The sequence below is a fragment of the Hyperoodon ampullatus genome, assembly GCF_949752795.1.
Source record: "Hyperoodon ampullatus genome assembly, chromosome: 9".
Taxonomy (NCBI): domain Eukaryota; kingdom Metazoa; phylum Chordata; class Mammalia; order Artiodactyla; family Ziphiidae; genus Hyperoodon; species Hyperoodon ampullatus.
The window spans coordinates 34,452,383-34,477,840 of NC_136922.1; the positions used below are offsets into that span (position 1 = coordinate 34,452,383).

At 37.5% G+C, this 25,458-nt stretch overlaps 1 protein-coding gene across 1 annotated transcript in view; it reads right to left on the reverse strand.

The window, feature by feature from the left end:
* The window catches only part of DNAH11 (dynein axonemal heavy chain 11), a gene marked incomplete at its 5' end in the record, with an annotated part of 313,916 nt that overhangs the window by 56,868 nt on the left and 231,590 nt on the right, over nt 1–25,458 (reverse strand). The window contains 3 exons of the mRNA XM_079711490.1: nt 8,439–8,561; nt 9,764–9,999; nt 22,881–23,051. Coding sequence (XP_079567616.1) covers nt 8,439–8,561; nt 9,764–9,999; nt 22,881–23,051 — 530 coding nt within the window. The remainder of the gene's footprint in view (nt 1–8,438; nt 8,562–9,763; nt 10,000–22,880; nt 23,052–25,458) is intronic.

Genomic DNA, 25,458 nt, shown 5'->3' on the forward strand with positions numbered 1-25,458 from the left:
GCATGGCAGCAACTCCAAGAGCAGTGACATAATCATAGTTAAACTGGAAACTTGCTAACTAAAATAATTCTTATTAATTTTAGCACAAACTTCAGGAAACTTAGTCATTATAAAATAAATACTATCTGTAAAATGCTGTCTCTCATTTGATTATTTCTATAAAAATAGAAATTTCTATCATATAGCTAATATTTCTATTAAAGTTTCTTTCTAGGGAATGCTACTTAAAAGACTATTACTAAAAGAATAACCATATGAAGTTAAATATAGAATGAAGTATAAATTGTCTGTAAGAAACATTTATATGCTCAGGAACAAGCTGAAATACATCTTGCAGTAAGGTTACTCCAGCTAAAATTAAAGTTCAAAAAGTATTTCAATAATATTTGGGGAGATTCGAAAGATTAAAGAGAGAGAATTTTATGAAGATGCTTTACAGATCAGCAGCTTCTCTAATATGTAAGCAAGTAAATTTGCTTTGGAAAAAATACGTGTTGATAAAACTTCCCAGATATGTTTTCTGTCGATTGATACCATATGATATATTTTACTTAAGATTAGGATTATCTGGAGTTTGGTGGATTTAATTATTTGTAATTACCCAGCTGTTGTCAGCCTGTGGTCATTTTATGACAGGGTATCTACTGTGTGGGTCAGGTTCAACTGTATATCTTCTCAAACACAGATTTAATGTGCTATTGATGAAACCATTACTACAGACAAATTAAAGTCTGGGCTGATGTATTGGTCCACAGGGAGCTGTCAGACATGAAAGGAGTAATTAGTATTCATTACTTCATACTCCAGAACATTCCAATTATTAATGAACTTCAACTTTTGGACTATGCTGTATATATCACAAGCATCTTCTCAGACATTCATTATTAGGAATAATAGACTAATACTGTTCTTTTTTTTTTTTTTTTTTTTTTACAGGCCCCCAGAGCAATGAGAACTAAAATAAACAAAAACACTATAAATAGCCAAAAACTTTCTGAGGGATGTGGCTTTCTCTCAGGAGTATGAAAGTGTTATTCCACATGCCCTTGGAGAAGATGATACAGTACAGACATTCTGGGTAAATGCACCAGCTTTGCAATTCCTGCGGGTTGTTTCCTCCTTCTTTTGCTTGTTCTCAATGCTATTTTATCTTTACAATACAAAGGGAAACATATTTGTAACTCCACAGGGGATCTCAAAGAGTAACATAGAAATGTAAAGATAGAAGGGGATGGAAACAAAATCAAGTAAAATGGTCATTGTTCGAGATCAGAACAGAAAAGACCTATTAGAAAACTGACAAACATGTAGATTAGTTTGGGATGGGATCAAGATAAAGTCAAGAGCTTTCTGTTCCTGTTTACCTATGGGTAAACAAAATTAAACAAAACCATATCAACATGTTTCTATTAATTTTGTTTTCCATTGTTTTCTCCCAGTTTTCATTTATTGTATTAAAATAAAGGTAATTCCTATTTCTACCAATCTTTTTTCTTCTATATCCCCTTATAGGTTCCATATGTATACATATTTTTTAAAAGTTTCTCTCTCTCTTTTAAAACTTACATGAAGGGACAAAAAAGCATTTGCTTTGCTTAAACATACTTCTTGTGAGGTTAAAAACAATACAGTCACTAAAATACCAAATTTTATTCCAAAGTACTTTTAAAGCTTTTATGAATAAAACTATTCTTAAAATTTGGATTTTTTCCACTCAAAAAAAGGGGTGGGGAAAAAAACCCAGGTGGTAGGAATAGTTCCTCATAGGAAGAGGTAGCTAATAGTATTAAATATACAAATCTTTCGTGTTATTAAAAAAAAAACAGCAGAAGAATGAAAGTTCCTAACTCAGTTCTCTGGAAGACTTCACAACCCTTAAATACTACTGGTGAGCATATAAATGTGTACAACTTTGGAAAGCAATTTGGCATTTTCTTTTAAAGCTTATTGTGCGCACTCTCTACAACCCAACTATTCTACGCCAGAATATAAACTCTGAAGAACCCCTTGCTGTGTGCACCTTTAGATACGTATATGAGTATTCAGTATGCTAATATTCATAGCAGCATGTCTTGTAATAGCAAAAAAAATCGGAAAATCACCTAAATGTGCTTCAATAAAAATATTCAATAAAGTGCGAAAGAGCCACACCACTGAATGTAACAGTGACAAAAGTGAGATTAGAGTTAAATGAAAAGAATTAGAGCTAAAAGCAAGAATATAGCTAAGTCTTAGAAGCATAATACTGAGTAAGAAAATTCAAGTCCCTGTTAACTATGTAAGCTATGATGGATTTTTATAAAGTCCCAAATCAGACAAAAATAAACAGTATATTGTTTTGGAAAATGCATATATATGATAAAACTATTTTAAATAAAGTAATGAAGTGATGATGAAATTTAAAATACTGATTATCTTTGGAGATGAGGCAGAATGGGAAAGGAGAGGGGCACAAAGGTGGATTAAAGAATACTGGTCATCTTTCAGTTCATAATTTGAATGGTAGGTACCTGTCTAAATTATTATTATGATTTATAACTTTTATATAGTATATTTTTTATATGTATCAGTATTAAATAATAAAATTTAAATAACCAAAACCCTCTACTGCTTTTAGGTGGCAACTTAAAACATCAAAAGATATGACGGATTCCTCCCCTCCCCACTCCTCCTTTTTGCTGATATGCTTTGTGACTCCACTCATGGTTCATCCACGCTTCCCATGTCTGAAAGACAAGGTCTTACTTCAGTAGTAAGTCTGTTTGAACATCTGGTCCATGCTCCCAATCACCCACATACTATACCCATCACTCTTTAAAGATTCAAGGGAAATAATACATATTGAATATCTGTATGTGCTATGCTTTTCGTATTTTTTTCCTCACTAGATGACAAAACATAACAGAAAAACAGGTTAACCAACTTACCCCCAATCACCAAACTAGAGTGTAGCAGACTAAGATTTGACCCAAGTTCCATCTTACTACTTGAACCCCAATGCTAGTTTCTAACAGCAACACACTGTGCATAAACCCCACCTCACAGTCCTAAAAGTCTCTCTTGAAAATGCACATGTAGCAACCAAGACAATGCGTTGAGCACTGTATTTACTTTCGTTCCCTTTCTTTCCCTTCCCATTGTATTTACTTTTCTTCCCTATGGAAATGATGGAAAGATGCATGCTTAAAGAAACAATGTTTCTTTAAGGGTGGAAGGGATAGATTAGGAGGTTGGGATTAACATATATACACTACTGTATATAAAACAGATAAACAACAAGGTCCTACTGTAGAGCACAGGGAACCCTACTCAGTACTCTGTAATAGCCTATATAGGAAGAGAATCTGAAAAAGAATATATATATATATATATATATATATATATATATATATATATATATATATAATAACTGATTCACTTTGCTGTATACCTGAAGCTAACACAATGTTGTAAATCAACTATACTCCAATATAAAATAAAAATAAAAGAAACAATGAATTAAAAATCATGTTAAAAAATAAGAAAGAGTACAATGAGTGGAAATTTAAAAATTGAGGCATTAAAGAAAGTGATGAGAAACTTAATGGAAAATATTAGCAAAAGTTAACAACAGGCATTCATGGAAGGCTAATTAACATATCCTTATTAACAATAAAATATAAAACAAAGCAGCAATGAGATAAGGATTCTATTATTTGATGTTTCTATTGGCTCTTGCTCATGGTGCCCTATTTCCTCGTGTGTTCTGTGATTTTTGCCTGTGAACTCATGTACCATTGAATTAGATCTTTCACAATCCTCTAAAGTCTGGATTTACAGATATTATTCCAAAGAGGGTCTTTGTTTGCTTCTGCCAAGTGCACTGGGGTGTGACCAACCCAAGGCCACTTTAAAATAAGTTAATGGTTTGAAGTATTTTAGGGCACGCAAGTAATAAAAATTTGTCTTAAACATTCATAAGAAAGATGGATGTGGTGAGGAATTCTCTGGGGATATTTTTCCATCTCTTCCCAGCATCAAAGTAGAGAAAGGAAAGTTTCCTTTCTGCAGTGCTGGTTTTTGTTTAACTTTTACCAAATTTACCCTTAAATAGAAGGTATGGCCCCTTGAGGCTCTAGCATTAAACAAGAATCTCTTAGCAGACTCCACACCCTGAATAGGCCCTAGACTTGGTCCAAGCTCTGTACATCCATCAAAACAGAAACCCAAGATTATCAGGTTTTAGCAGGTACCCTCAGGAAAAAACCAGCTTTGGTGTTCCTTATCTATTTCCTGCTTTTTGGTCACACTTTTTTTTTTTTTTTTTTTTGGTCAACTGAGTGATACATTTCATAAAGTGTTTTTAATAATGTAACTAACATATTTAGTTGTTTTTCAGTATTCACATATCTAATCTGCCATAGTGCCAGAAATAAATAAAAGTCTATGTTTTTATTGTTTTGTTTTTATTTTAGTTAACCATATTTTTAAAGGCATATAGTATGATTCTTATCCATAGAGAACTTGTAATCTAACAAGGATATATAAGAGAATTTAAGCATATTTTAAGAATGACATATAAAGGCAAAATGACAGTCACACAGTATAGCATGTAGTATGTATGGGAAGCATTAAATGCAGAAAAGCTAAATTCCCATTTAATTGACTGAATAGCAGTTAAATTCTAAATGAAGAGAATTTGGGATTTGCACTGATAGAAAAGGTAAATAACATAGCACATTATAGAAAGGGGGATTATCTGTGTGAAGTAATGAAAAATGAGGTTGGTAAAAGGAAACTCAGTAGTATCAAACAGGTAAAGCAGGTTTCACAGAAAATCTTTAATTCAATTCAAAGTAATTGACAATAGAGAATTCTTAGTGGGAGTGATGAAAGAAGCAATATTAAAAAAAAATATTTTAACCACTCTCTGGGTTGGAGAGAAGTAAGTAGAGAAAGGATGTAAAGGGATCACTACAGTCAGCATGAAGAAATGAATGGCCTAAACTACACTGTAAGGTACAGATATGAAAACAAAACATAAATGAGAAAATAAACAGAGTTTAGGGGAAAAACAGAATGTAAGAGTAGGAAGAGTTAGACTGCCAAAGGAGAATTCATAGGAATTCTACTGAAAGATGGTAGTGCCTATGTATTTGGGAAATCTGGTTAAGAAACTAGGTTTCCATGCATTAAATTTCATATAGTCTTGAGCATCCAAGAAGACAGTGACTAAGCTCTTTCAGGCCCCATTTTTCTCATCTGTGAAGTGAATGTTCCCTGTTCTAACTATATAGCATCACCATAGATAATCACATCTTCTATGATGCTTAACCAACTCTCTATGGAGATGTTCCCCAATCTACATGCTCAGCCAAGATTTTAAGCTCCATACTCACGTATTCCATGGCTTCTTAGACTTTTTTTGAGAATGAGTGTTAAAGTAGCACCTCAGTCTTTGAATGTCTAATGAGTGAAATAGTTACCTCTTTCCCTGCACTTACTCCTATTCTTATATCACATCTCTCCATAAACCATACCATCATTTAACCTGGCACAAGACTGGAAATCACCCTTGAACCTTCCGTTTCCCTACTAACAAAATCCCATTATTGACCATGAACTGATGATATTAACTCCTTGAGAACTCTTTGATTTGCCCGCTCCTCTCCACCTCTACTGTCGCTGGCTTAGTTTAGGCTCGTATCATGTCTCAACTGGACTACTGCAGTTGTTTGCTAATTGGACTGACCTTGGCTCTAGGTCCACGTGCCTTCAATCAATACTCCACACTGTCAACAGTGTCCTTTCAAAAACGTAAATCTGTCTCATTACTCCTAGCATGCTTAAGAGTCTTCACTGGCATCCCCACTGACTTATGCTCATGATTTTCAAGTGAAAATATGGAAACTCCAGATGTGTTACTCCAGGAAGGCAAGGTCCTTTGGTCAAAAACCACTGCTGTTGTCAACTAGTGTTACTGATAGGAACAGACCCCTTTAATGTCTTTGGGGAAAAAGCATTATCACCCAAGGCCAACCTATTGCCATCTGTGGGTACACAAGGATGTCAACATTCTGGGTACTGATAATCCAGTCTCATCTCTCTGAGTCCATACACCTCCCTTTCCCACCCCCAAAATGGGACTTTCTACATATTTGAATCCTAACTACAGTTCCCCAAAGCTGTTGGGCTGTTTTGTGTGTTTTGTTATTTGGTATGAGCTCTCTCGTTCCAGAATTCTCTTCTCCCATTTTTCTGTCTGACAAATGCCCACTTACCTTTCAACTCACATTAAATGTAAATGTAATCAAATGCAATTTTTTTCCACAAAGCCTTCCCAGGTCTCCACTATGGAGCTGATGATTCCCTATCATGCATACTTCTATCACCACACCAATGGCAAGCATTACTTTTACCGTTTGTAGGTCTGACTTTCCCCTAAGGAAATGTAGCTTCCTTAAGGGCAGGGTCTGTACCTTACCATGCTTTGAATCTCCAGCCCCCAGTACAGTGCCTGGCATCTAGCAGTGCTCAGAGAAGGTTTATTCAGTGACTAATAGAATATGCAATGACTCAGATTCTCTGAATAAAGAAACTCTAAAAACAACTAAAAAAAACTGGAGATAAACATCTAAATTTACCTTCATAAAAGTGGTTGTTTCCACACATAAGATTTAGGAGCTAAAATTGTTATGGTAACAACTGCATGCAATAAACACCATTTATTATATTCTTACATATCATTTAAAATTCTCTTGACCTTTTAAAAAAAGCTACAGTGATATGATCAATTCTATAAAGCCTAATAGAGAGTTCTTATTCAGGAAATATTATTAATTTGGAATAAATTGTTCTGCTTTGATATTGTGTGATAAAGAATTTGACGCTTTATGTAAAATAATTTGTTTCTGAAATAAAAAAAAACCCTCTGGGATTCTCACTTACACTTAACTATATCCACACTGAGAAAAAAATCAGGACTGAACTTTATCTGGCTCTGGAAATTTCAGATTATCAAAAAAAAAAAAAATATATATATATATACACATAAATACAGAGAGAGAGAGACCAAATTTCTTATACCTAAATTGTGTTATTGAAGGTCCAAGTTAAAGCTAAGAGAATATTATTTCACTAACAAAACTTCTAGGTCTTCATAATAGAGTCAGAACCTTAATAACAAGGATTTCACTTTAGTGACATTCAAGATTTTACACTGTATTTTTAACACATCAGACACAGCTACAATTATATTTATGTTAGAGCTGCAGTTTGTCAAGTGCCTTATTAGATTGTTCTAAATGCATGTCTGGGTAAATTTTGGTTTATTAAACAATTATAAGTTGTCACTCACCGTAAATGGATTTAGTTGGTGAGTTGTATAATAAATACTAATCAGTTAGAGACTTTTTACAAAATAGAAGTTAGTCACCCTTAAATAGGCCTATTTCCACTTAAAATTGACAGGAATAATCTAGTGATGAAAAGGGAGACAAGACGCCTTTGAGGCAGAGAGTGGGTATCAAAGAAGGGTGTTGGGGAAGTTCTGAATTACACCTTTGTGAAGAAAAAAAAAAAGAGAGAGAAGGAAATCCACTGAAAGAAGCCTAGTCATGTTGATTTCTTGAGTGAAGAGGCATAGAGAGCTGTGGGAATGCCACAATCTCCCCTGAGCCCCACAAAGGCTCAGAGACATAAGTGATGCATCTGAACTTTTACACATTTATAGAAAGTGTGTGATGCCCCCTTGGAAACGGCTTCACTGCCCCTGGGAGAATGTCCTGGAGAGCCAGTGTCCGGGGGAATGGCAGCATTTGGAACATCACATAGAGTTCACCAAGGGTGTGCCCAGTCCGCCACTGCCGGTATGCGGATGATCTTATGGGTCCACTAATGAACTCTTTTCCTCCTAATGGTTATATATAGTTTGAATGTATAGGGAAAGACAGAACCAGCACAGTAAACCCATGATTTCATAGATGCTATGACTTGGGGTAAGGCTGAGTTAAAAAAAAAAATAAATAAAGTGGATTTAAAATAGTTTTGTAAAAATATTAAGTAAATAAGGATACAAGCAATATGCAGTTAAGGCAAACATACTAAAGGTGTTTTGCAAAGTACTGAAGGTAGAAAAACATTCAACTAATAAAGGAGCTAATAAAGGAACAACTAGTAAAGGAGGAACTAACTCTCAGATTTGTGACAATGTATTTTTGGAGTCTATAAATCAGGAATTGGTTAACATGAATCTAAATCCACCAAACAAATAGTCTGAACATCTGGATCACATCAAGGTTGCTTTGGTCTTGGAATGCAGGAGGCTTTGAATGGAAACTCAGAAATATCACCAAGAATATTCCCATAGATTACACGTGATTATGAGGCCAAGAAATAGAAGCTGATGATCAAACTTATATGTAGCACAAAATGTATGTTAAAAATTCAATAATACTTACTTTCCTTTTTTAATTGTGTTCCTGCCAAGCAATGGATCAAGGACTGGATCTATCGTTTCCTCAAGGTTTTCAAGTAAGATGACATCTCCAAAGGCCAAAGCGGTTTCAATGTCATTCAAAAACCTTAAAGTTCAGTCAGAATCAAGAAGAAAATGTAAATAAGCACAGGGAAAGTATTCAAAATTATTTATATTCAACTGTATTTCATTTAATGTAAAGACTTTAGATGGAACAAACTAACTTAGAGGAAACTAAATATTTTATAAAGTAGTGCTTTCTTCAACTAGAATACATGGAAATTAAAGATTAGATTTTGAGGTAAATTTCAGTTATATTTTTCCAAGTGAAATTCAGTAGTGTGAACTAATGAGTCTGTGTAAAAATTAGTTACTTTTGATAGTAATCATGGTTGAAATAAATGTAACCTACCCAAACATTATAAATTTAAATTTACTCAATAGGTCCTCTTTTGATTAAAAAAAAAAATTATATTAAATGCCTTGTGGCTTTATCAAATTTTCATTTTTTAAACATTTAGATTCAGTCATGTAAAGTAGTGAACTATCATTTAATTTCATTCCCACTCTCCAAAAACAGTCTCTCCTATTCAAAAATAATTTCCTCCAAGTATTCAGATAAGCAAAGAGACCATTTAGCTGCATGACTACAGACATTCCTTATTCCATTTTACATGTCAAAAGATGATAGAGGGGTGAAGTGAAGTATCAGTATGACTAAAATTATTTATTCCGCATTAACTGAAGACTAACTACATACCAGAGAGCTTTCTACTTATCAGAAAACACTGTCATGCGGACTGAGGGACAGAAAATCTCAGAGTAGATTCAGTTCTCAAAAGTGACATGTAAAGCTTGACTAAAAAATTACCTTCAGGGACTCTGTTGGGAATTGAGCCATGTTAAAACCCCACTGTAGGCGAAGTACATATTCAGGAATATAACTGGAACCATCATTAAACCTATGGGTGCAACTGACAATTCTTGGGTTACCATATGCCAAAGTCCTAAAGAAGGATTATAATATACTGTATTTCCATTCTTGGCCTTAGGAAATTTTTCCTCTCACATTCAGTGTTTGTTCTAACCTTCCAACTAATTTCTTCTTCAGGTAAGTGGATGCCACCCAACATAAATGCCCTTTCAACAGAGATACTTTATGGGAAACGTGAGCAGGCAGATAAACAAGTCGTACCAAACTATCACATTTAAAAGTGGCAGAGAGGTCTAAGAAATGCCAGGACTTGGTAAAAGTCAGACCCATTTCCGGCAGCTCAACAGAAAGTCAACCCTTCAGGTTTCACGTACCCTTTCCGGCCCATATGTGTGATTTTCAGGTCAGTTCCGTACTTGTTCTTGATCCACTTAATTCCCTGCTGCTGGGGATCTATCAGCAGGGGCCAGCGCTCGCAGTGTGTTAGGATAGCAGCGTTCTCGGTGGACATTCTGTCACTGGGCAGTCCTTCATTATTCCAGGTGGCAATTGTGGCATCATCCGTCAACATGGCAATCATGCCCAGGCCTTCAGTTATTGGGATGGAGGCCTTTAAAATCAGAGTTGAAGGCAATAAACCAGTGTGGCAGAGCACAACAGACAAGAAAACAAGAGACCAAAGCCCAAAGAACACATACAAATTCTCCTGACTCTCAAAAGCCAAATACAACTCTCATCATGAAATACAATTCGACCCAATAAGCCCATTGTTCACTTCTTGGAATTCTGTCAACTGCAGCATCCAACATCTGATTTGTTCCTGCATCTATCTGGCTTCAAGCAAAAGGGACTTTGCCCTCTATACACACCTACAGCAACCCCAACAAGGTGACAGTGAATTTAGACTCCAGCAAGTATGGCAGGACAACAGAAATGTATAATATTTGCCCAGTGGAGTAATCATCCCACATAAGCAATGTTACATTGCACTCTCTTGCTTCCAGCATCTCATCTTTCTTCTACAGATCAACACTACAGAGAGACGACTTCTCTCTCTGGGGTGGGTTCATGGAATCTGTTCAGTCCGCTGGAACTCTGTCAACTTGTGGTGGTACCCAGCAACTTCGACTACAGCCTCTCCTCTGAGAGGGAACTGTCTACAGTGTGACTGTGAAGAGAAGCATTACAAAGTGGGGAGTGGTTGGGAGGAGGGATAAATTAGGAGTACGGGATTAACAGATGCAAGCTATGTTACATAAAATAGATAAGGAACAAGGATTTACTGTACAATCCAGGAAACAATATTCAATGTCTTGTAATAACCTATAATGGAAAATCACCTGAAAAAATATAAATACATAACTGAGTCACTTTGCCGTACACCTGAAACTAACAAATATTGTAAATCAACTATACTTCAATAAAAATTTTTTTTACAAAAGAAAAAAAACCAAACTTGCCTCCTTTTAAAGAGAGAGAAAGAAGAAACCTATTTTTTTTGAAACCTGTTTTAAAGATAAGCATCAGTTCTTTACAAAAGTGGACTGATTTTACAAAAAATAAATAAGATTCTAGAAAGGAAATTATTAAGGAATTTATCCAATCAGTCATCAATGACCAAACATTTATTGAGCACCTCCTACATATGTGTGGAGACACCACTATCAGCAAGATGAATAAGGAACTAGTCCCCTGGCTGGGTAGGGGGGCTAACATGGAAACATGCCTCCATAAGAGAGGGCAGTAAGAGCCCGACCTGGATGAAGTAGGCAGTGGAGGCTGCAGCAGCAGTAGGGGTTTGATTTCTTGGTTGCCCACAAAGCTTCAGCAAACAGAATGCTGGAAGAATTCCCACAATAAAGCTGGGATGCAACTTGAGGTTAGTATAGGAAAAGTTAGCATAATATGTCTACGGTTCCTACTGACAATGGTATCTTATAAATAAATCAAACTCTACCTCCTAGTGATAGGAGCAAGCAGCCTTCATATCTGACTCCACAAGCAAATCGCTATCTTACAGAATAAGCATCCTCTTATTAGCAAGAACTCCATGGCTTTAATTTCTTAACTTCTATTTAATACAAAGAACTTGAAACAACTAGAGGCTTAAAATAACTTTAATTTCTGATGCTATAAAGAGTAAGTGTGGGGCTTCCCTGGTGGCACAGTGGTTGAGAGTCCACCTGCCGATGCAGGGGACATGGGTTCGTGCCCCGGTCCGGGAAGATCCCACATGCCGCGGAGAGGCTGGGCCCTTGAGCCATGGCCGCTGAGCCTGCGTGTCTGGAGCCTGTGCTCCGCAACGGGAGAGGCCAGAACAGTGAGAGGCCCGCGTACCGCAAAAAAAAAAAAAAAAAGAGTAGGCGTGTAGATCTTGTGTCCGAATTCAACAATTTGAATTGTTTGAGCACCTACTGTGTACAGAGTACAGTTCAGGGAACCAAAGAGAAGTCCCCCTTTGTTAACGGCCACTTTAACCTAGTAGGGGAAACAAAGCAGGTAACTCGCACTACAGAATATCATAAATACTTTAAAATACGTTGAGACTTAAATTTTTGGAAACAAAGTTTAGGATATTTGCTTTACAGTGTGATGTTCAAATAGGCAGTTGCGTGACACAGAGAAATTTTTTCATCAAAAAATTTTTTGATAGTTGCAATACAGTTATCACTTTCACAGTAATTTTAACCTAGGTTTAGAGTGGGGAAAATAAACCTCAATTCATATGTTATCTTCTTTTTAATCCACTCTTCTTTGCAGAACTCCTTGAAGGAGTCTGCAAAAACAGAAACCAAGTGCGAAGAGGGAGTCCAAAGTCAGCCTAGCAATTCAGTGGGAATCCATCTAATTGCTTCATTAAATAGTGCAGCATGTGGTCAGTCAGGATGAGGCTGAAAAAAAAAGGGAAACAGCCTCCCCTCTTAAGAAGTTTTACTAGAGGGAAAAGAACAGGCTGGAAGCACATACCCTGAGCCAAGCTAGACTAATCCTAACACCAAACGCCTATTAGGATCCTCTGAGAATTGACCAAGTGGTATATTCCAAAGGATAAAAGGGAACTTCCTGATGAAGTAAGACTCCCAGTTTCTTTTAATATGACGGTAACAAAACAACCAGTATTTGTAAGGTTTTAAGTGCTTACAAAATTTACTCATATACTTTCACTCTGTTCATTGCCTCACTTAACTCTTACAGGAGTTCTGCCAAGTAGATGTCTCACTCACTCTCTTTTTGCTCAGGACGCTGAGGCTTAGAAAGGTTAATAACTCCATGTATAATACTTCCATGTATTTGCTCTGACTATAAACTCCTAGGTCAGATTAATGAGTGGAGCGCAAACGCCTCCTTGAACCTGCCCATGTCTTCCTTTGTCTGCCTAGCAGACGATAACTTTGGAAACAATTTTGGGTAACAATTTTATTGGGACCCTCAAGGCCACGTACGCCCACTGTCCCTGTCCTTTTCAGTTACCACCACGCTGCTCTGTTTCTTCCCCACGCCATCCTCCAAACTCATGCCCCCATGGTCACACTTTCTGACGACTGTTCCCGCACTGTCCTATAGTATCCTAGTCCTATTTGGGCCAAACTCTCTAGCTCCCTCTACCTGCTTGTCTCAATTAAAACCCAGCTCTTCACTAGGGCAGTGGCTCTCATCCCCAGGCTGTATATTAGAATCACATGAGAGCTTTCAAAGCTGCCAACATACCCCCTCCCCCAAACTCTAATGATTCAACTTCAATTGGCATCTATATGTTTTCAAAGTTCACTCCCACATGATTTAAACGTGAAGCTGGAGTCCAAGAACCAATGCCCTAGGGTCTCACTTCCCTTGAAGGCTTTCTTAAGTAGACAGTTCATTTTCTTAATATTCCCATTACTGAAAAAATGTGTGTGGGTAACAGTGGTCATTCTTCTTACTCCCCTGCACATCATTCCAAGACCACAGCTCTTCTGTCCTTGAGGAAAAATGCCACCTCTGAGGCCCATGGCGTCCAGCTCTGCAATCCTCTATGTATCCTCCTCATATTAAAGCCTTAGCCAATGGTCCTCCTCACTTTCCAAGTTTGGCTATCAATTTGTGACAACCTCAGTGCTCATGGAGATGACGAATCCACCCTCCAGCCTTGACATCCTTCATGCCAAACTCTACATTTCCTTTCCACTCTAGCATTCTGGGGGAGGAGGCAGAGGGAGGGGAAAATATCAGAACCCGCTGGGAAGATCACACAACACCCCCATGCCTAGTCTCCCTTGCACACCCCACACCCTCAATGATGTTGGTATATGTTGGGAGGGTATTACACCATCTCCTTCTTTAGATGGAAATGCTATCCCAGACCTTGTAATAACCTGAAACTGTTTCATTATTGAAATCTAAACATCTAATACCCAATTCTTTAACCATGATTATCTATACCTCTCTCATACCTTTAAACATAATATTTACTCTTACCAATAGCATTAAGACATCCAGTCCTTTACCCACCACCTATTTTTCATTGTGGCAAAACATACATGTCATAAAATTTGTCATTTTAATGTGTACAGTTCAGTGATATTAAGTACATTCACATTGCTGTGCAATCACCACTACAATCCATCTCCAGAATTTTTTCATCTCCCCAAGCTGAAACCCATACCTATTACACAGTAACTCCTATTACCCCCTGCCCCCAGCCCCTGGCAACTACCATGGTACTTTCTTTTCCTATGAAGCTGACAATTCTAGGTACCTCATATAAGTGGAATCATACAATATTAGTCCTTTTATGACTGGCTTATTTCACTTAACATAACATCTGCAATGTCCTTCCAAGTTGTAGCATGTGTTAGAATTTCCTTCCTTTTTTAGACTGAATAATATTCCACTGTGTGTATATGCTACATTTTCTTTATCCATTCATCTGTTTATGAACATTTGGATTTCTTCTACATTTTGGCTATTGTGAATAATGCTGCTATTAACAAATATACAAGTATCTGTTTGAGTCCTTGCCTTTACTTCCTTTGGGTAGTAGATCCCCCAGAGTGGAACTGTTGGATTATAAGGTAATTCTACATTTAGTTTTTTGAGAAACTCTATCATATGTTTAACTACTTTTTTTTTAACATCTTTATTGGAGTATAATTGCTTTACAATGTTGTGTTAGTTGCTGCTGTATAACAAAGTGAATCAGCTATACATATACGCACATCCCCATATCTCCTCCCTCTTGCGTCTCCCTCCCACCCTCCCTATCCCATCCCTCTAGGTGGTCACAAAGCATTGAGCTGATCTCCCTGTGCTATGCGCCTGCTTCCCACTAGCTATCTATTTTACATTTGGTAGCACATATATGTCAATGCTACTCTCTCACTTCGTCCCAGCTTACCCTTACCCCTCCCCGTGTCCTCAAGTCCACTCTCTATGTCTGCATCTTTATTCCTGTCCTGTCCCTAGGTTCATCAGAACCATTTTTTTTTAGAGTCCATATATATGCATTAGCATACGGTACTTATTTTCTCTTTCTGACTTACTTCACTCTGTATGACAGACTCTAGGTCCATCCACTTCACTATAAATAATTCAATTTCATTTCTTTTTATGGCTGAGTAATATTCCATTGTATATATGTGCCACATCTTCTTTATCCATTCATCTGTTGATGGACACTTAGGTTGCTTCCATGTCCTGGCTAGTGCTGCAACGAACATAGTAACCATTAACTTTTAACTACACTCACATATCTACCGAACCTAAATAGAGCCTTCCTTTCCCTTAATCGTTTTTCTGACTGTCACATGACCGTCCCTGTCTTCTTTTCCTTCTGGCTTATCTGCCTATAAATCTTGTACTCTGGCTGAAATAAACATTCTCTGTCTTCTCTTTCTGCTCCCAGACTGTGAGTATTGCTGATGAAAGTTTTATTACTGTGACTACAAATTTATCTTTTCCAAATTCATCTTTGGTTTCCTAAAGCTGCTTGGCAACACTTAACATCTACTCTCCAACTGCTCTCGATGGGTATTTTTGATGTTTTCACCACCCTCCTCACAGCATTCTTTGAGTTTCAATTTTCTTATCTTTGGCCAACTGGCACTGCAATTCCCTGCTTCCCTGAGAGAAGAGAGACCAGCAGCTATGACTACATCAGCTTCTTTCCCTGTATCAGTATCTCTGCCTGTGTCCACCTTTGTCTCCTTCCCTCCCACCTAAGTTGAAGGAGTCTTGCGTCTTCTACCTGAGGGTCATTCCATTTTCCTCTATTCTGATCCCTTCTTCCCAATTTCCGATGGATCAGGCCTCTTCCCCCTTTTATCATCAGCAATTCCTTTTCCATTCCTTCCCTGGAAGCATAGAAACATGCTCTAGTCTCATTCATACTGAAAAAACAAACCCTTCACTTACTTCATGTCTCTAACTAGGCACTTCTGTTCATCTCCTTCTCTTCACAGGCGAATTCCTACAAGAACAATCTGCTTTTTCTGCCTACTTTCCTCACTTCCTGAATAACTCAGTGCAATCCCGCTTCTGGCTCATTACACCTTTGTGGTCACAAAAGACGTTCACATTTCCAAGTCTGATGACACTTTTAGTTCTTTTCTCACTTGTCTCTATGGCTTTGGCGTCACTGACCATCCCCATGTTTCTACTCTTATCTCCTATGACACCATTCTCGCCTGGGGCTTCTCCAGTCTCTGACTGTGCCTTCTTCAACTTCCTCGACTTCCTATTTACATGTCAGCACTGACTCAGCTCCCTTTACTCTAAACCTCTTCCCTAGAAGATCTCAGCACACCTATAGTTCCAAGAACTACCTTACATCAATGACTCCCAGGTATGACTGCCATCCAGTGACACTCTTGTCCAGCTCTCTACTGGTTATTGACACTTGAATGTTTCAGAGGCTCCAAGATGTTTCTAAAACCAAACTCTTTGTCTTTTCTCTCAAACTAATTGTACTGTATTTTCTTTTTTTTAAGCCTTATCCATATTTTAATCTTATTTAAATGTGCTTACATACTTTTTTTTTTTTTTTTTTTTGTGGTATGTGGGCCTCTCAATGTTGTGGCCTCTCCCGCTGTGGAGCACAGGCTCCGGACGCGCAGGCTCAACGGCCATGGCTCACGGGCCCAGCCGCTCCGCGGCATGTGGGATCCTCCCAAACCGGAGCATGAACCCATGTCCCCTGCATCGGCAGGTGGACTCTCAACCACTGCGCCACCAGGGAAGCTCTACATACATTTTTAATCATGTAACATCACCGCTTTCTAAAGCCCCCAAATTCCTTTGAAATACTTTTTAAAATTTTAAAATTTTTATTTTGTTAATTTATTTTTGGCTGTGTTGGGTCTTCGTTGCTGCACAAGGGCTTTCTCTAGTTGTGGCGAGCGGGGGATACTCTTCGTTGCGGTGCAGGGGCTTCTCATTGCGGTGGCTTCTCTTCTTGAGGAGCACACGGGCTCTAGGTGCATGGGCTTCAGTAGTTGTGGCACTCGGGCTCAGTAGTTGTGGCTCACGGGCTCTAGAGTGCAGGCTCAGTAGTTGTGGCGCACAGGCTTAGTTTCTCCGCAGCATGTGGGATCTTCCCAGACCAGGGCTTGAACCCGTGTCCCCTGCATTGGCAGGCGGATTCTTAACCACTGCACCACCAGGGAAGTCCTCTCAAACTAATTTTAATCTGAGGGAATAGCACCTTCGTATATTTACTCTCTCCCCATCAATCCATTGCATTTTTTCATCAACTCTTCTTCCTTGCCCCCTCTGGAATCACTCCCCGGCTTGCCACGTCTACTGTCATCACTTTGTTCAGTTCATTGTCTCCTGGACTGTCATTCTAACAGATAACAATAGTCTCTTCCCCCTCCAAGTCCTGTTCCCTCTGTGGCCAGTGTGAGCTTTCAAATGAATAATCTGATCATGTCACAGACCTGCTTAAAATCGTTCAATGACTCCCCATGCCTCAGATTAAGTTCAAACTTCTTTTCTTAGTTTATTATATGGGATTATAATATGGCCCCTCACTAATTCTGTAATGTTCATCTGTATTGCCCATTTTATAATTATATATCAGTTCATCTACATTTTCTAAGTTATTTAACATTCTAACACTTAAATCACTTCGAACTCTTTTTATTTAACATGAAGCCGTGAAGGAGAGCCTTAGCCGTATTTCTGCCCAAATGGTTGGTCAGTTGTTCTATCACCATTTACTGAATAATCCATTACTTCCCCCACTGATACACAATGTACATTTAAGCACACATTTATTTTAAAATATGTACTGGTAGTCTGGTAGTTCCTCAAAAGATTAAACATAGAGTTACCATACAGCTTAGAAAATTTCACTCCTAGGTACGTACCAAAGAGAAGTGAAACATGTCCACACAAAAAATTTGTACATGAATAATTCAAATGTTCATAGCCACATTATTCACAATAATCAAAAAGTAGAAACAACAAAAGTGCCCATCAACTGATGAATGGATAAATGAAATGTGGTATATCCATCTAAGGAATATTATTCAGTCATAAAAAGGACTGACACAGGCTACATCATGAATGAACCTTAAAAATGTGCTAAGTGAAAGAAGTCAGTCATAAAACACCACATATTTTATGAGTTCATTCATATGAAATGTTCCAAACGGGGAAATCTTTAGAGACATAAAATAGATTAGTGGTTGTATAAGCCCAGTAAGAATGGGGTGACTGGGGGTGATAGCTAATGGGTGTAGGGTTTATATTGGGAGTGATGAAAATACTCTAGAATTGACTGTGATGACAGTTGCACAGCTCTATGAATACACTAAACATTACTGAATTGTATACTTTAAATGGGTGAATGGTATGGTATACAAATTATATCTCAACGAAAAGGAATACTGAACATCCACAATGCTCCAGGCACCATTCTAGGACGGAACAATGAACAAAACACGCAAAATACTTGCTTCCATGGATCTTAACATTTTCTCTGGGGGAGGGAAAAGATATTAACCATAACAAGTTTATAAATGAGATAACATATTAGAAAGTAATAAATGTTATGGTGAAAAATATGGAGCAGAATGAGGCATGCTGAGGGATGAAGGTTGTAGTCACATCTAGGGATTTGAAGCTGTTGTTTGAACAAAGACCTGATTGATGGAAGGGAGTGGGGCAACCTATGTCCTCAGGGAAGGTACTTCAAGACAGAAGAAACGGCTAGTGCAAAGGTCCTGAGGCTGCAGCATATCTGGCATATTCAAGGAAGGTGGCCGGTGTGGTTAGAGCAGAGTAGTGAGGAAAGGCATAACAGGTAATGAGACAAAGAGAGATAACAGGGCCAAATCACGTAGGGTTTTATAAGCCTCTGGAGGGTTTCTAGCTTTTGCTCTGAGTGCAATGGGGAGTCATTAGAGGGATTTTAGAGGAAAACTCACTTAATCTGACTTGCATTTTTAAAGGGTCACACTGGCTGATATGTTGAGCTCCGATTTTGGAGAGAAGCCACGAATGTAGAAGCAGGGAAATCAGTTAGGAGGTTTTCACACTAACTGAAGAGGAAGATGATGGCTTGGCCCAGGATGGAAGCAGTGAAGGTGGTGAAAAGTGGTCAGATTCTGAATATATTTTAAAGGTGCAGCCTACAGAATTTCCTAGATGGACTGGATGTGGGTGTCAGAAAAAGAGTGACAACAAAATGACTCCAGGGTTTTCAAGCCTGAGCTAACAAAAGGATGGGCCTACCACTAAACAAATCAGGAATACGTAGGTAGAAGAAGTTTTGGGGGAAGATCAGGATTTCAGCTTGGATGTTCTATATTTGAGACATCTTTCAGACACAGAAGTGAAGATGCCATTGTCTGGGCTGCAGGAGTTAGTGGCATCCAGGTGGCATTTAAAGCCATGAACCTTAGCACAGGGAACTATACTTGATATTTTGTAATAAAAGGGAAAAGAATCTAAAAAGAAATATATATATATATATATATCTGAATCACTGTGCTGTACACCTGAAATTACCACGATATTGTAAATCAACTATTCTTCAATTAAAAAAAAAAGAATAAAAAAATACATAAATAAAGCCATGAACCTTGTAAAAAGCAGTTCAAAGACTGAAGTTTGGGTCATTTCAATGTTAGGAGATTGGGGAGAAGAGGACAAAAAAATCAAAACCGAAGTCTGAGAAAAATTGACCAGTGAGGTATAAGGAAGATGGGGGGAGGGTGATTCCGTAGAATCAAGTGAAGCCAGTATTCATGGGAGGATGGAGTGCTCAAGTGCCTCAAATTCAGTTAAGTATGATGAGAATGGAGAACAAGCAACTCAACTTAGCAACGTGGTAGCAAAATCGGACAAGAGGCATTTTGGTGGAGCGGTGGGGACAAAAGTCTGTCTGGAGTGACTCAGAAATATGGAGGGAGGATTTACAGACAGTGAATGTACATTCCTCTTCCGAAGTGATGACTATAAATGAGAGCAGAGAAATGAAGGAGTAGCTGGAGGGGCAGGGGGCGTCAAAGAGAAATTCACTGGTATATTCTTTTTTAATGCGAGGAATAACTGAAATAACTGTTTGTTTGAATGCTGGTGGGAAAGATCTAGTAATGAATTAGTTGAGACAGAGAAATTTCTGATGACAAAGAGGGGAAACGTTGTCTAGAATTGTCCTCAAGGAAGGGAAAGCGGATGGAAAGTAGAATACAACCCAAACGGCTGGCCTTAAATAGAAGTATCATCTTACAGCATCAGGAGGGAAGACAGTAATGAGTAGAAATGTTGGGAGGTGATAGATGCAGTTGTGGGAGTTTATACATTATCATACATTAAATATATCAAATATCTCTCTACATCCTTAAATGCTTCTGAACTCTATTCTATTCTCATTTTCTACTTCCCTTGAAGAACCACTTTGCTGTAATTATTTTAGCTTTAGAATATATTTTAATATCTTGAAGGACAAGTGTTCTCTTCCCATTCTATTCCAAAATTATGTTGGTGTTATTAAAAATATATTCTTCCAGCAAACTTTAGAGTCACTGGGTCAAGTTAAAATATAATTCCCCTTGAAATTCTGACTTGAACTGAGTTAAATTTGTTCGTTAGATTTTGGAGTTTTGACACATTTAGAATATAAAGTCTTCATTTCTAGGAACACATTAAGGATTGCTGTCTTACTTTATAAGAGTTTTCTCTCCAAGGTTACCTTAAATATGTCAACAGGTCGTTAATAAATGACATGCTTCGTTTAGAGATTTTTTAAATGACATAAATCATAGTCACTTGTTGACTGGTTAATTTACAAACTGTTGTAATCCCCAGGACACCCAAGTCAAACTGACAAGCCAGAGATACTCAGGAGAGCAATAGGGTAAGAAAATACCCTCTATACTGTGGAGCAGTGAGAGGAGTTGCTTCTTGGGAGGGCAGGATAAGGGAACACTGCTGAAGGAAAATTCATCAAAAAATTAACATGAATAAGCAATTGCAGCTCCTCTTGGACCCTGGCACATGTTCATAAAGATGTGACTGTCTTTCCACTTTGCTGTGACTGAATCTAGAAGGAGTAGAAGGTAAGTAGCTCAGAAACTGGAAACCTCCATTCCACAGGACAGACTTTTTTTTAGGTTTTATGTAGCATTTTCTGCCAGGGGTCCTGGAGACAGAAAAGTCTCTTCCAAAAAGATGTCATTTATACAATTTGGAATCTCTTTCTTCCTTTAGCATAGCTCTGCCCAGAGATGAGTGTGAGTACGCTGGTCACATTTGAAGGTCTGTTTCTCATTCAGCATGATGCCTACATGCTCAAGAGGAAAGGAGAGAGCACTGGGATGACTGAAAACAGACATGGGGGTCTTGAGAACTGCGGGCGCACAGTGAAACACAGGCCCATAGTTAAAATGAATGTTTGTTTAGCATAGAGCATCAGAAAATTATCATTTTTGCTTTGGCTATATGTTTAGACAGTTTGGATAAGTCAGTTAATTTTAGTTTATTCTTCAAAACAAAATGTTATCTTCATGGAACTCCACATTTGGAATTTTAAGTCAATGGGAACATATAAATTGATTGATGGGAAACTTCCCAGAAACACATACACTAAAGAATGCAATACCAGCAATTAAGACTCAATTTTAAAACTTAAATTTGAGAAGGCAAGTTTTCAATTTAAAAAATGCAAAATGACTGATAGCCTAAGTTCATGCCGTTAATACTATTACATGATCCAAAGTGAAGAATAATTGTAACAATAAGAAGACAATGTGACGTTCAATAGTTTGCACGTCAGGAAGTGAATTTCCCTATAATAGTGGAAAGAATGAGAAAACTTTATCGATGGTGGAGAATGCAGAGAGGACCACAAAAGAGGACAGTCATCAATCTGAAGTAGTCATAGGGCAACCCAGACCAAGACACCCATGTAGAGGATTAAAGTGTGGAGACGATGAGACCGACAAAAAAGAGAGAAGAATTAGACAGCTGACACCTTCTGAAAGTCACAATGCAGTAGGAGGTGGGCAAAATTACCAGAACGCTTTATCCCCTTATATAAAAGGCATATTTTATGGCAGAAATACTTAAAGAAAACCCTGAACATTCAGGGGGTAATACAGATAACCTCTTTTTAAAAATCTTCCATATAAAAGTATGGCTTGATACTACAGATATATTAAATGATTTAGTTACAAAAGGATTTTTCTTTTACAATTATTAATTATGGGATGCTTTTAATAACAAGCTTTCTCCAAAATATTCAATATTTAATTTTATTTAATTTTCAGAAATTTCATTGACATGTCTTTATGTCATGAAAACAACTATTGTGAAAATTGAGGCATAATTACCAACATAGAACACAAGTACACAGAGAGATTTAGGATTTCGTAAGGGCTAGATATGTAAGTGAAGAACCTACTTTAATCAAGTGAGATAACACAGTGCACCATAGAAAACAGTGGCCTGGTTTACTATCATTTATGACCTTATCAAGTCATTTAAACTTCCATGTCTCAGTTTTCTCCTTTGTACAAGGATGATCTTAAACTAGACGATTTGAAATCTCACTAATCTATGATTTCATTTTGCTTATGGGTTTGAATTTTCAAATTGAGGATAAGCTACTTTTATACTTATATACGAGTGCTACGCTTTTCATCTGAAAGTAGTCATGAAAAAGATTTTCAACAAATAACCTGTAGTATTATTAACAAAACAAAAAGTTTCATGCTATATGCTAACATGATAATCCAACTTTGATTTCAGTTAAGTTTTGTTAAAAGCAGTTTTCCAACTACATCTCTATGGTTCATACAAATAATTTTTCTATTTTTCATCTCCTGGTTGAAACCATCATTAAAATAAGAAAAACTGCAACACACAAGAAACATCTCCTTCAATACTAGAATTTCCAGTCAGTTGAGATTACAGAGGTACAAAAAAGCCTGGTACATACACTGTTTTTACTACTGAAATTTCAGTATGATGCTTCTAAATGTGGCTAAGGTTAGGAATTGATCTTACCTTATGTCGAAGAAAGGGAACCCACTTGCAGTCTACCAGTTCCTGGCGATACTGCTGTGTAAAGGATCCAACGTAAGACACATATGCTGCCATAAGGAGAACATCTCCACAGAGCGTCTTCTCTTGAGCTTCGAAAGACTGAACAGACTGACCCCAGCGAATCTTCTCTGACTGAAAGATAAGATTACTCCGATGTAACTGCAGGGTGAGCAGCAACTCAAGAAATGTTTAATGTAATTACCTTATTCTTCAGTTTACGTCTAGGTCACTCTGCACAGCCTTGAGAAGGAACAGAACATGACTGGATGGCATGACCATGATAATCGTTCATACATGTGACCCATCATTATGAAGGTGCTCTCATAGTATCTTCAGTGGAGTTTACGGCAACATGACATTAGATCTTTAACATCTCCTTTTTGTTGGATGCCCGAACTCTAATTATGACTGAGGTCCTTCTTAAAAGGCTGACAGTCACTCTCCTCTCCCTCTAGGAGTAGAGGACCAAGAGCTGTGGCCAAGACTGAGTGATGTTAGGATTTTTAATGGCAGCTTGGATGCTCTCCATCATTCCTGATTTTCAGCAATGTTATTACACCACCCTAAGCAAACATTATCTTAAACATTTGGGCCATGGGCTGATTACAGAAAAAGGAAAATGACAAACACCAGTTATGTCAATTAATTAAAACATAAAGTTTAAAGAGCCACCTAACAAGGATTCTGTCAATTAAAGAATAGTGCTGGTAGTTACTAAACTCAGGGTATTTTTATAGTATAATCACTCAATCAGTGAAAGAACTTACAGCCCATGTAAAAAAGATGGAAACCAGGAGGACTTCACTAGCTTTGAAGACAGTATGCTCGGAGAATGCTGTTCAAATCCTTATATCTAGTTGGCTAGCCATTTAAAATCTGATTTCCAGGTTAAGTATGTGGAGCCCTTAATATTGGATTTGACTAAAATTGCAATAAATATCTATGGATTGATTGAACTGCAGAATACTTCACTAATTCATTTGGTTTCAATGCATGCGAAAATTTAATACCACGTTCTAAGAACATGTAAATTAATAGGAGCTGAAAAAAAACCCCAGCAAATTGACAGTACAAGCAATGAAGAACCCTGTGGAATTTAGCTTTACTCATGAAAGAGGAGAGACAGACCACAGAAAGCAAAAACAATGTATGTCAGAGCAGACTGCAGTGCCAGTTCTCTGCAAGCCATCACAATACCCCTAACACTGAGGTAATGAAACTAGCAGGTGACAATGGTTATGAAAACTATTTTAAGATAATCTGCTTTGCTCGATAAAGATCACCCCAAGTTAGCTCTATAATTACACACTAGGGAACTTCAACTCCCTTGCCCTCTTTATAGAATTTATTACTTTCCTTCTTCAGCTATAGATAATATATCCATTAATTTTGAAGAAGAATCTCTCATTTGCTTTTCCTCCAATTTTGTTGTCTTTGGTTAGTAGATGATAAACAATAAAGAGCACCCACCTCATTCTCCAAAACAGCTTTGAAAGTTGAAGATTTACTAAACATAGACTTACCGGCGATTGAAATCGTCAATAATTTCACTATACCACCCACGCAACATAAATCATTACTGACACTGGCTAACAAGGGTTTAAGAGTTGGAACATGTCCTGTAATAAATTTCTAGACAGTTAAAAATCACTATAATTTTATTCTAATGCATTATAGATTGCCTGTAATGTCATCCTGGCTGGGGTGACCCATTTCTAATTTTGAACAGCTGTTCAGCTCCAGAGCTACTTAATGATTAAATATAAATTGCCTGATTTATTAGTCTGAATGGTTGAGACTATAGCTTCCAGGTCAATGCTATATAGACAAAATCATCAGTCTTGGTGTTTTTCAGAAGTTAACTGTCTCCTGTTCTAGTCAGAAAGAATTTATCCTCAAAGGAAAAGGTCTGACATTTTCAATTAATCCTTTAAAAAAATATATATATATACACACATATATGTATTTTTTTGTTAGTTAACATTATTCAACCATTTTTTCCTCTCCTTTTCTAAATCATCATGAATAAATAAAGCCTTTGGAAGACATTGTTGTGTGCTAGAGATACAAGGTAAAGCCTGTTTTTACTTTGGTAAAACTTTCAGACATTCTCTACTTCAAGTAAGTCTAATTCAACGGCACTTTTTCTTTTCCTCAGTTACCTCATAAACCGTAAACCCTTCAAACTGCCTAGATTTTATCACTTTAAATGGAAGCGGGTATAAACTCCACTAGAAGCTGTGGAATTTCTCAACTGATCTAAGAAAAATGAGTCTTCAAAGGGCTCCAGAATGTTTTTTCAACACAGGAGGCTCCCAAAACTCACCCATTCATTCATTCAACAAATACATATTGGAACCTACGATGTGCCAGGGACCATTCTATATGCTTGGGATCAAGCAGTGCAGAAAACAAATGAAGTTCCTGCTCTTGACAGCTTATCTTTTAGTTAGGGGAAAAAGACCACAAAAAAGTATATGTGTTCATATATGCACATATACAAGTGTGTGTCATGTGATCATAAATGCTGTCAAAAAAT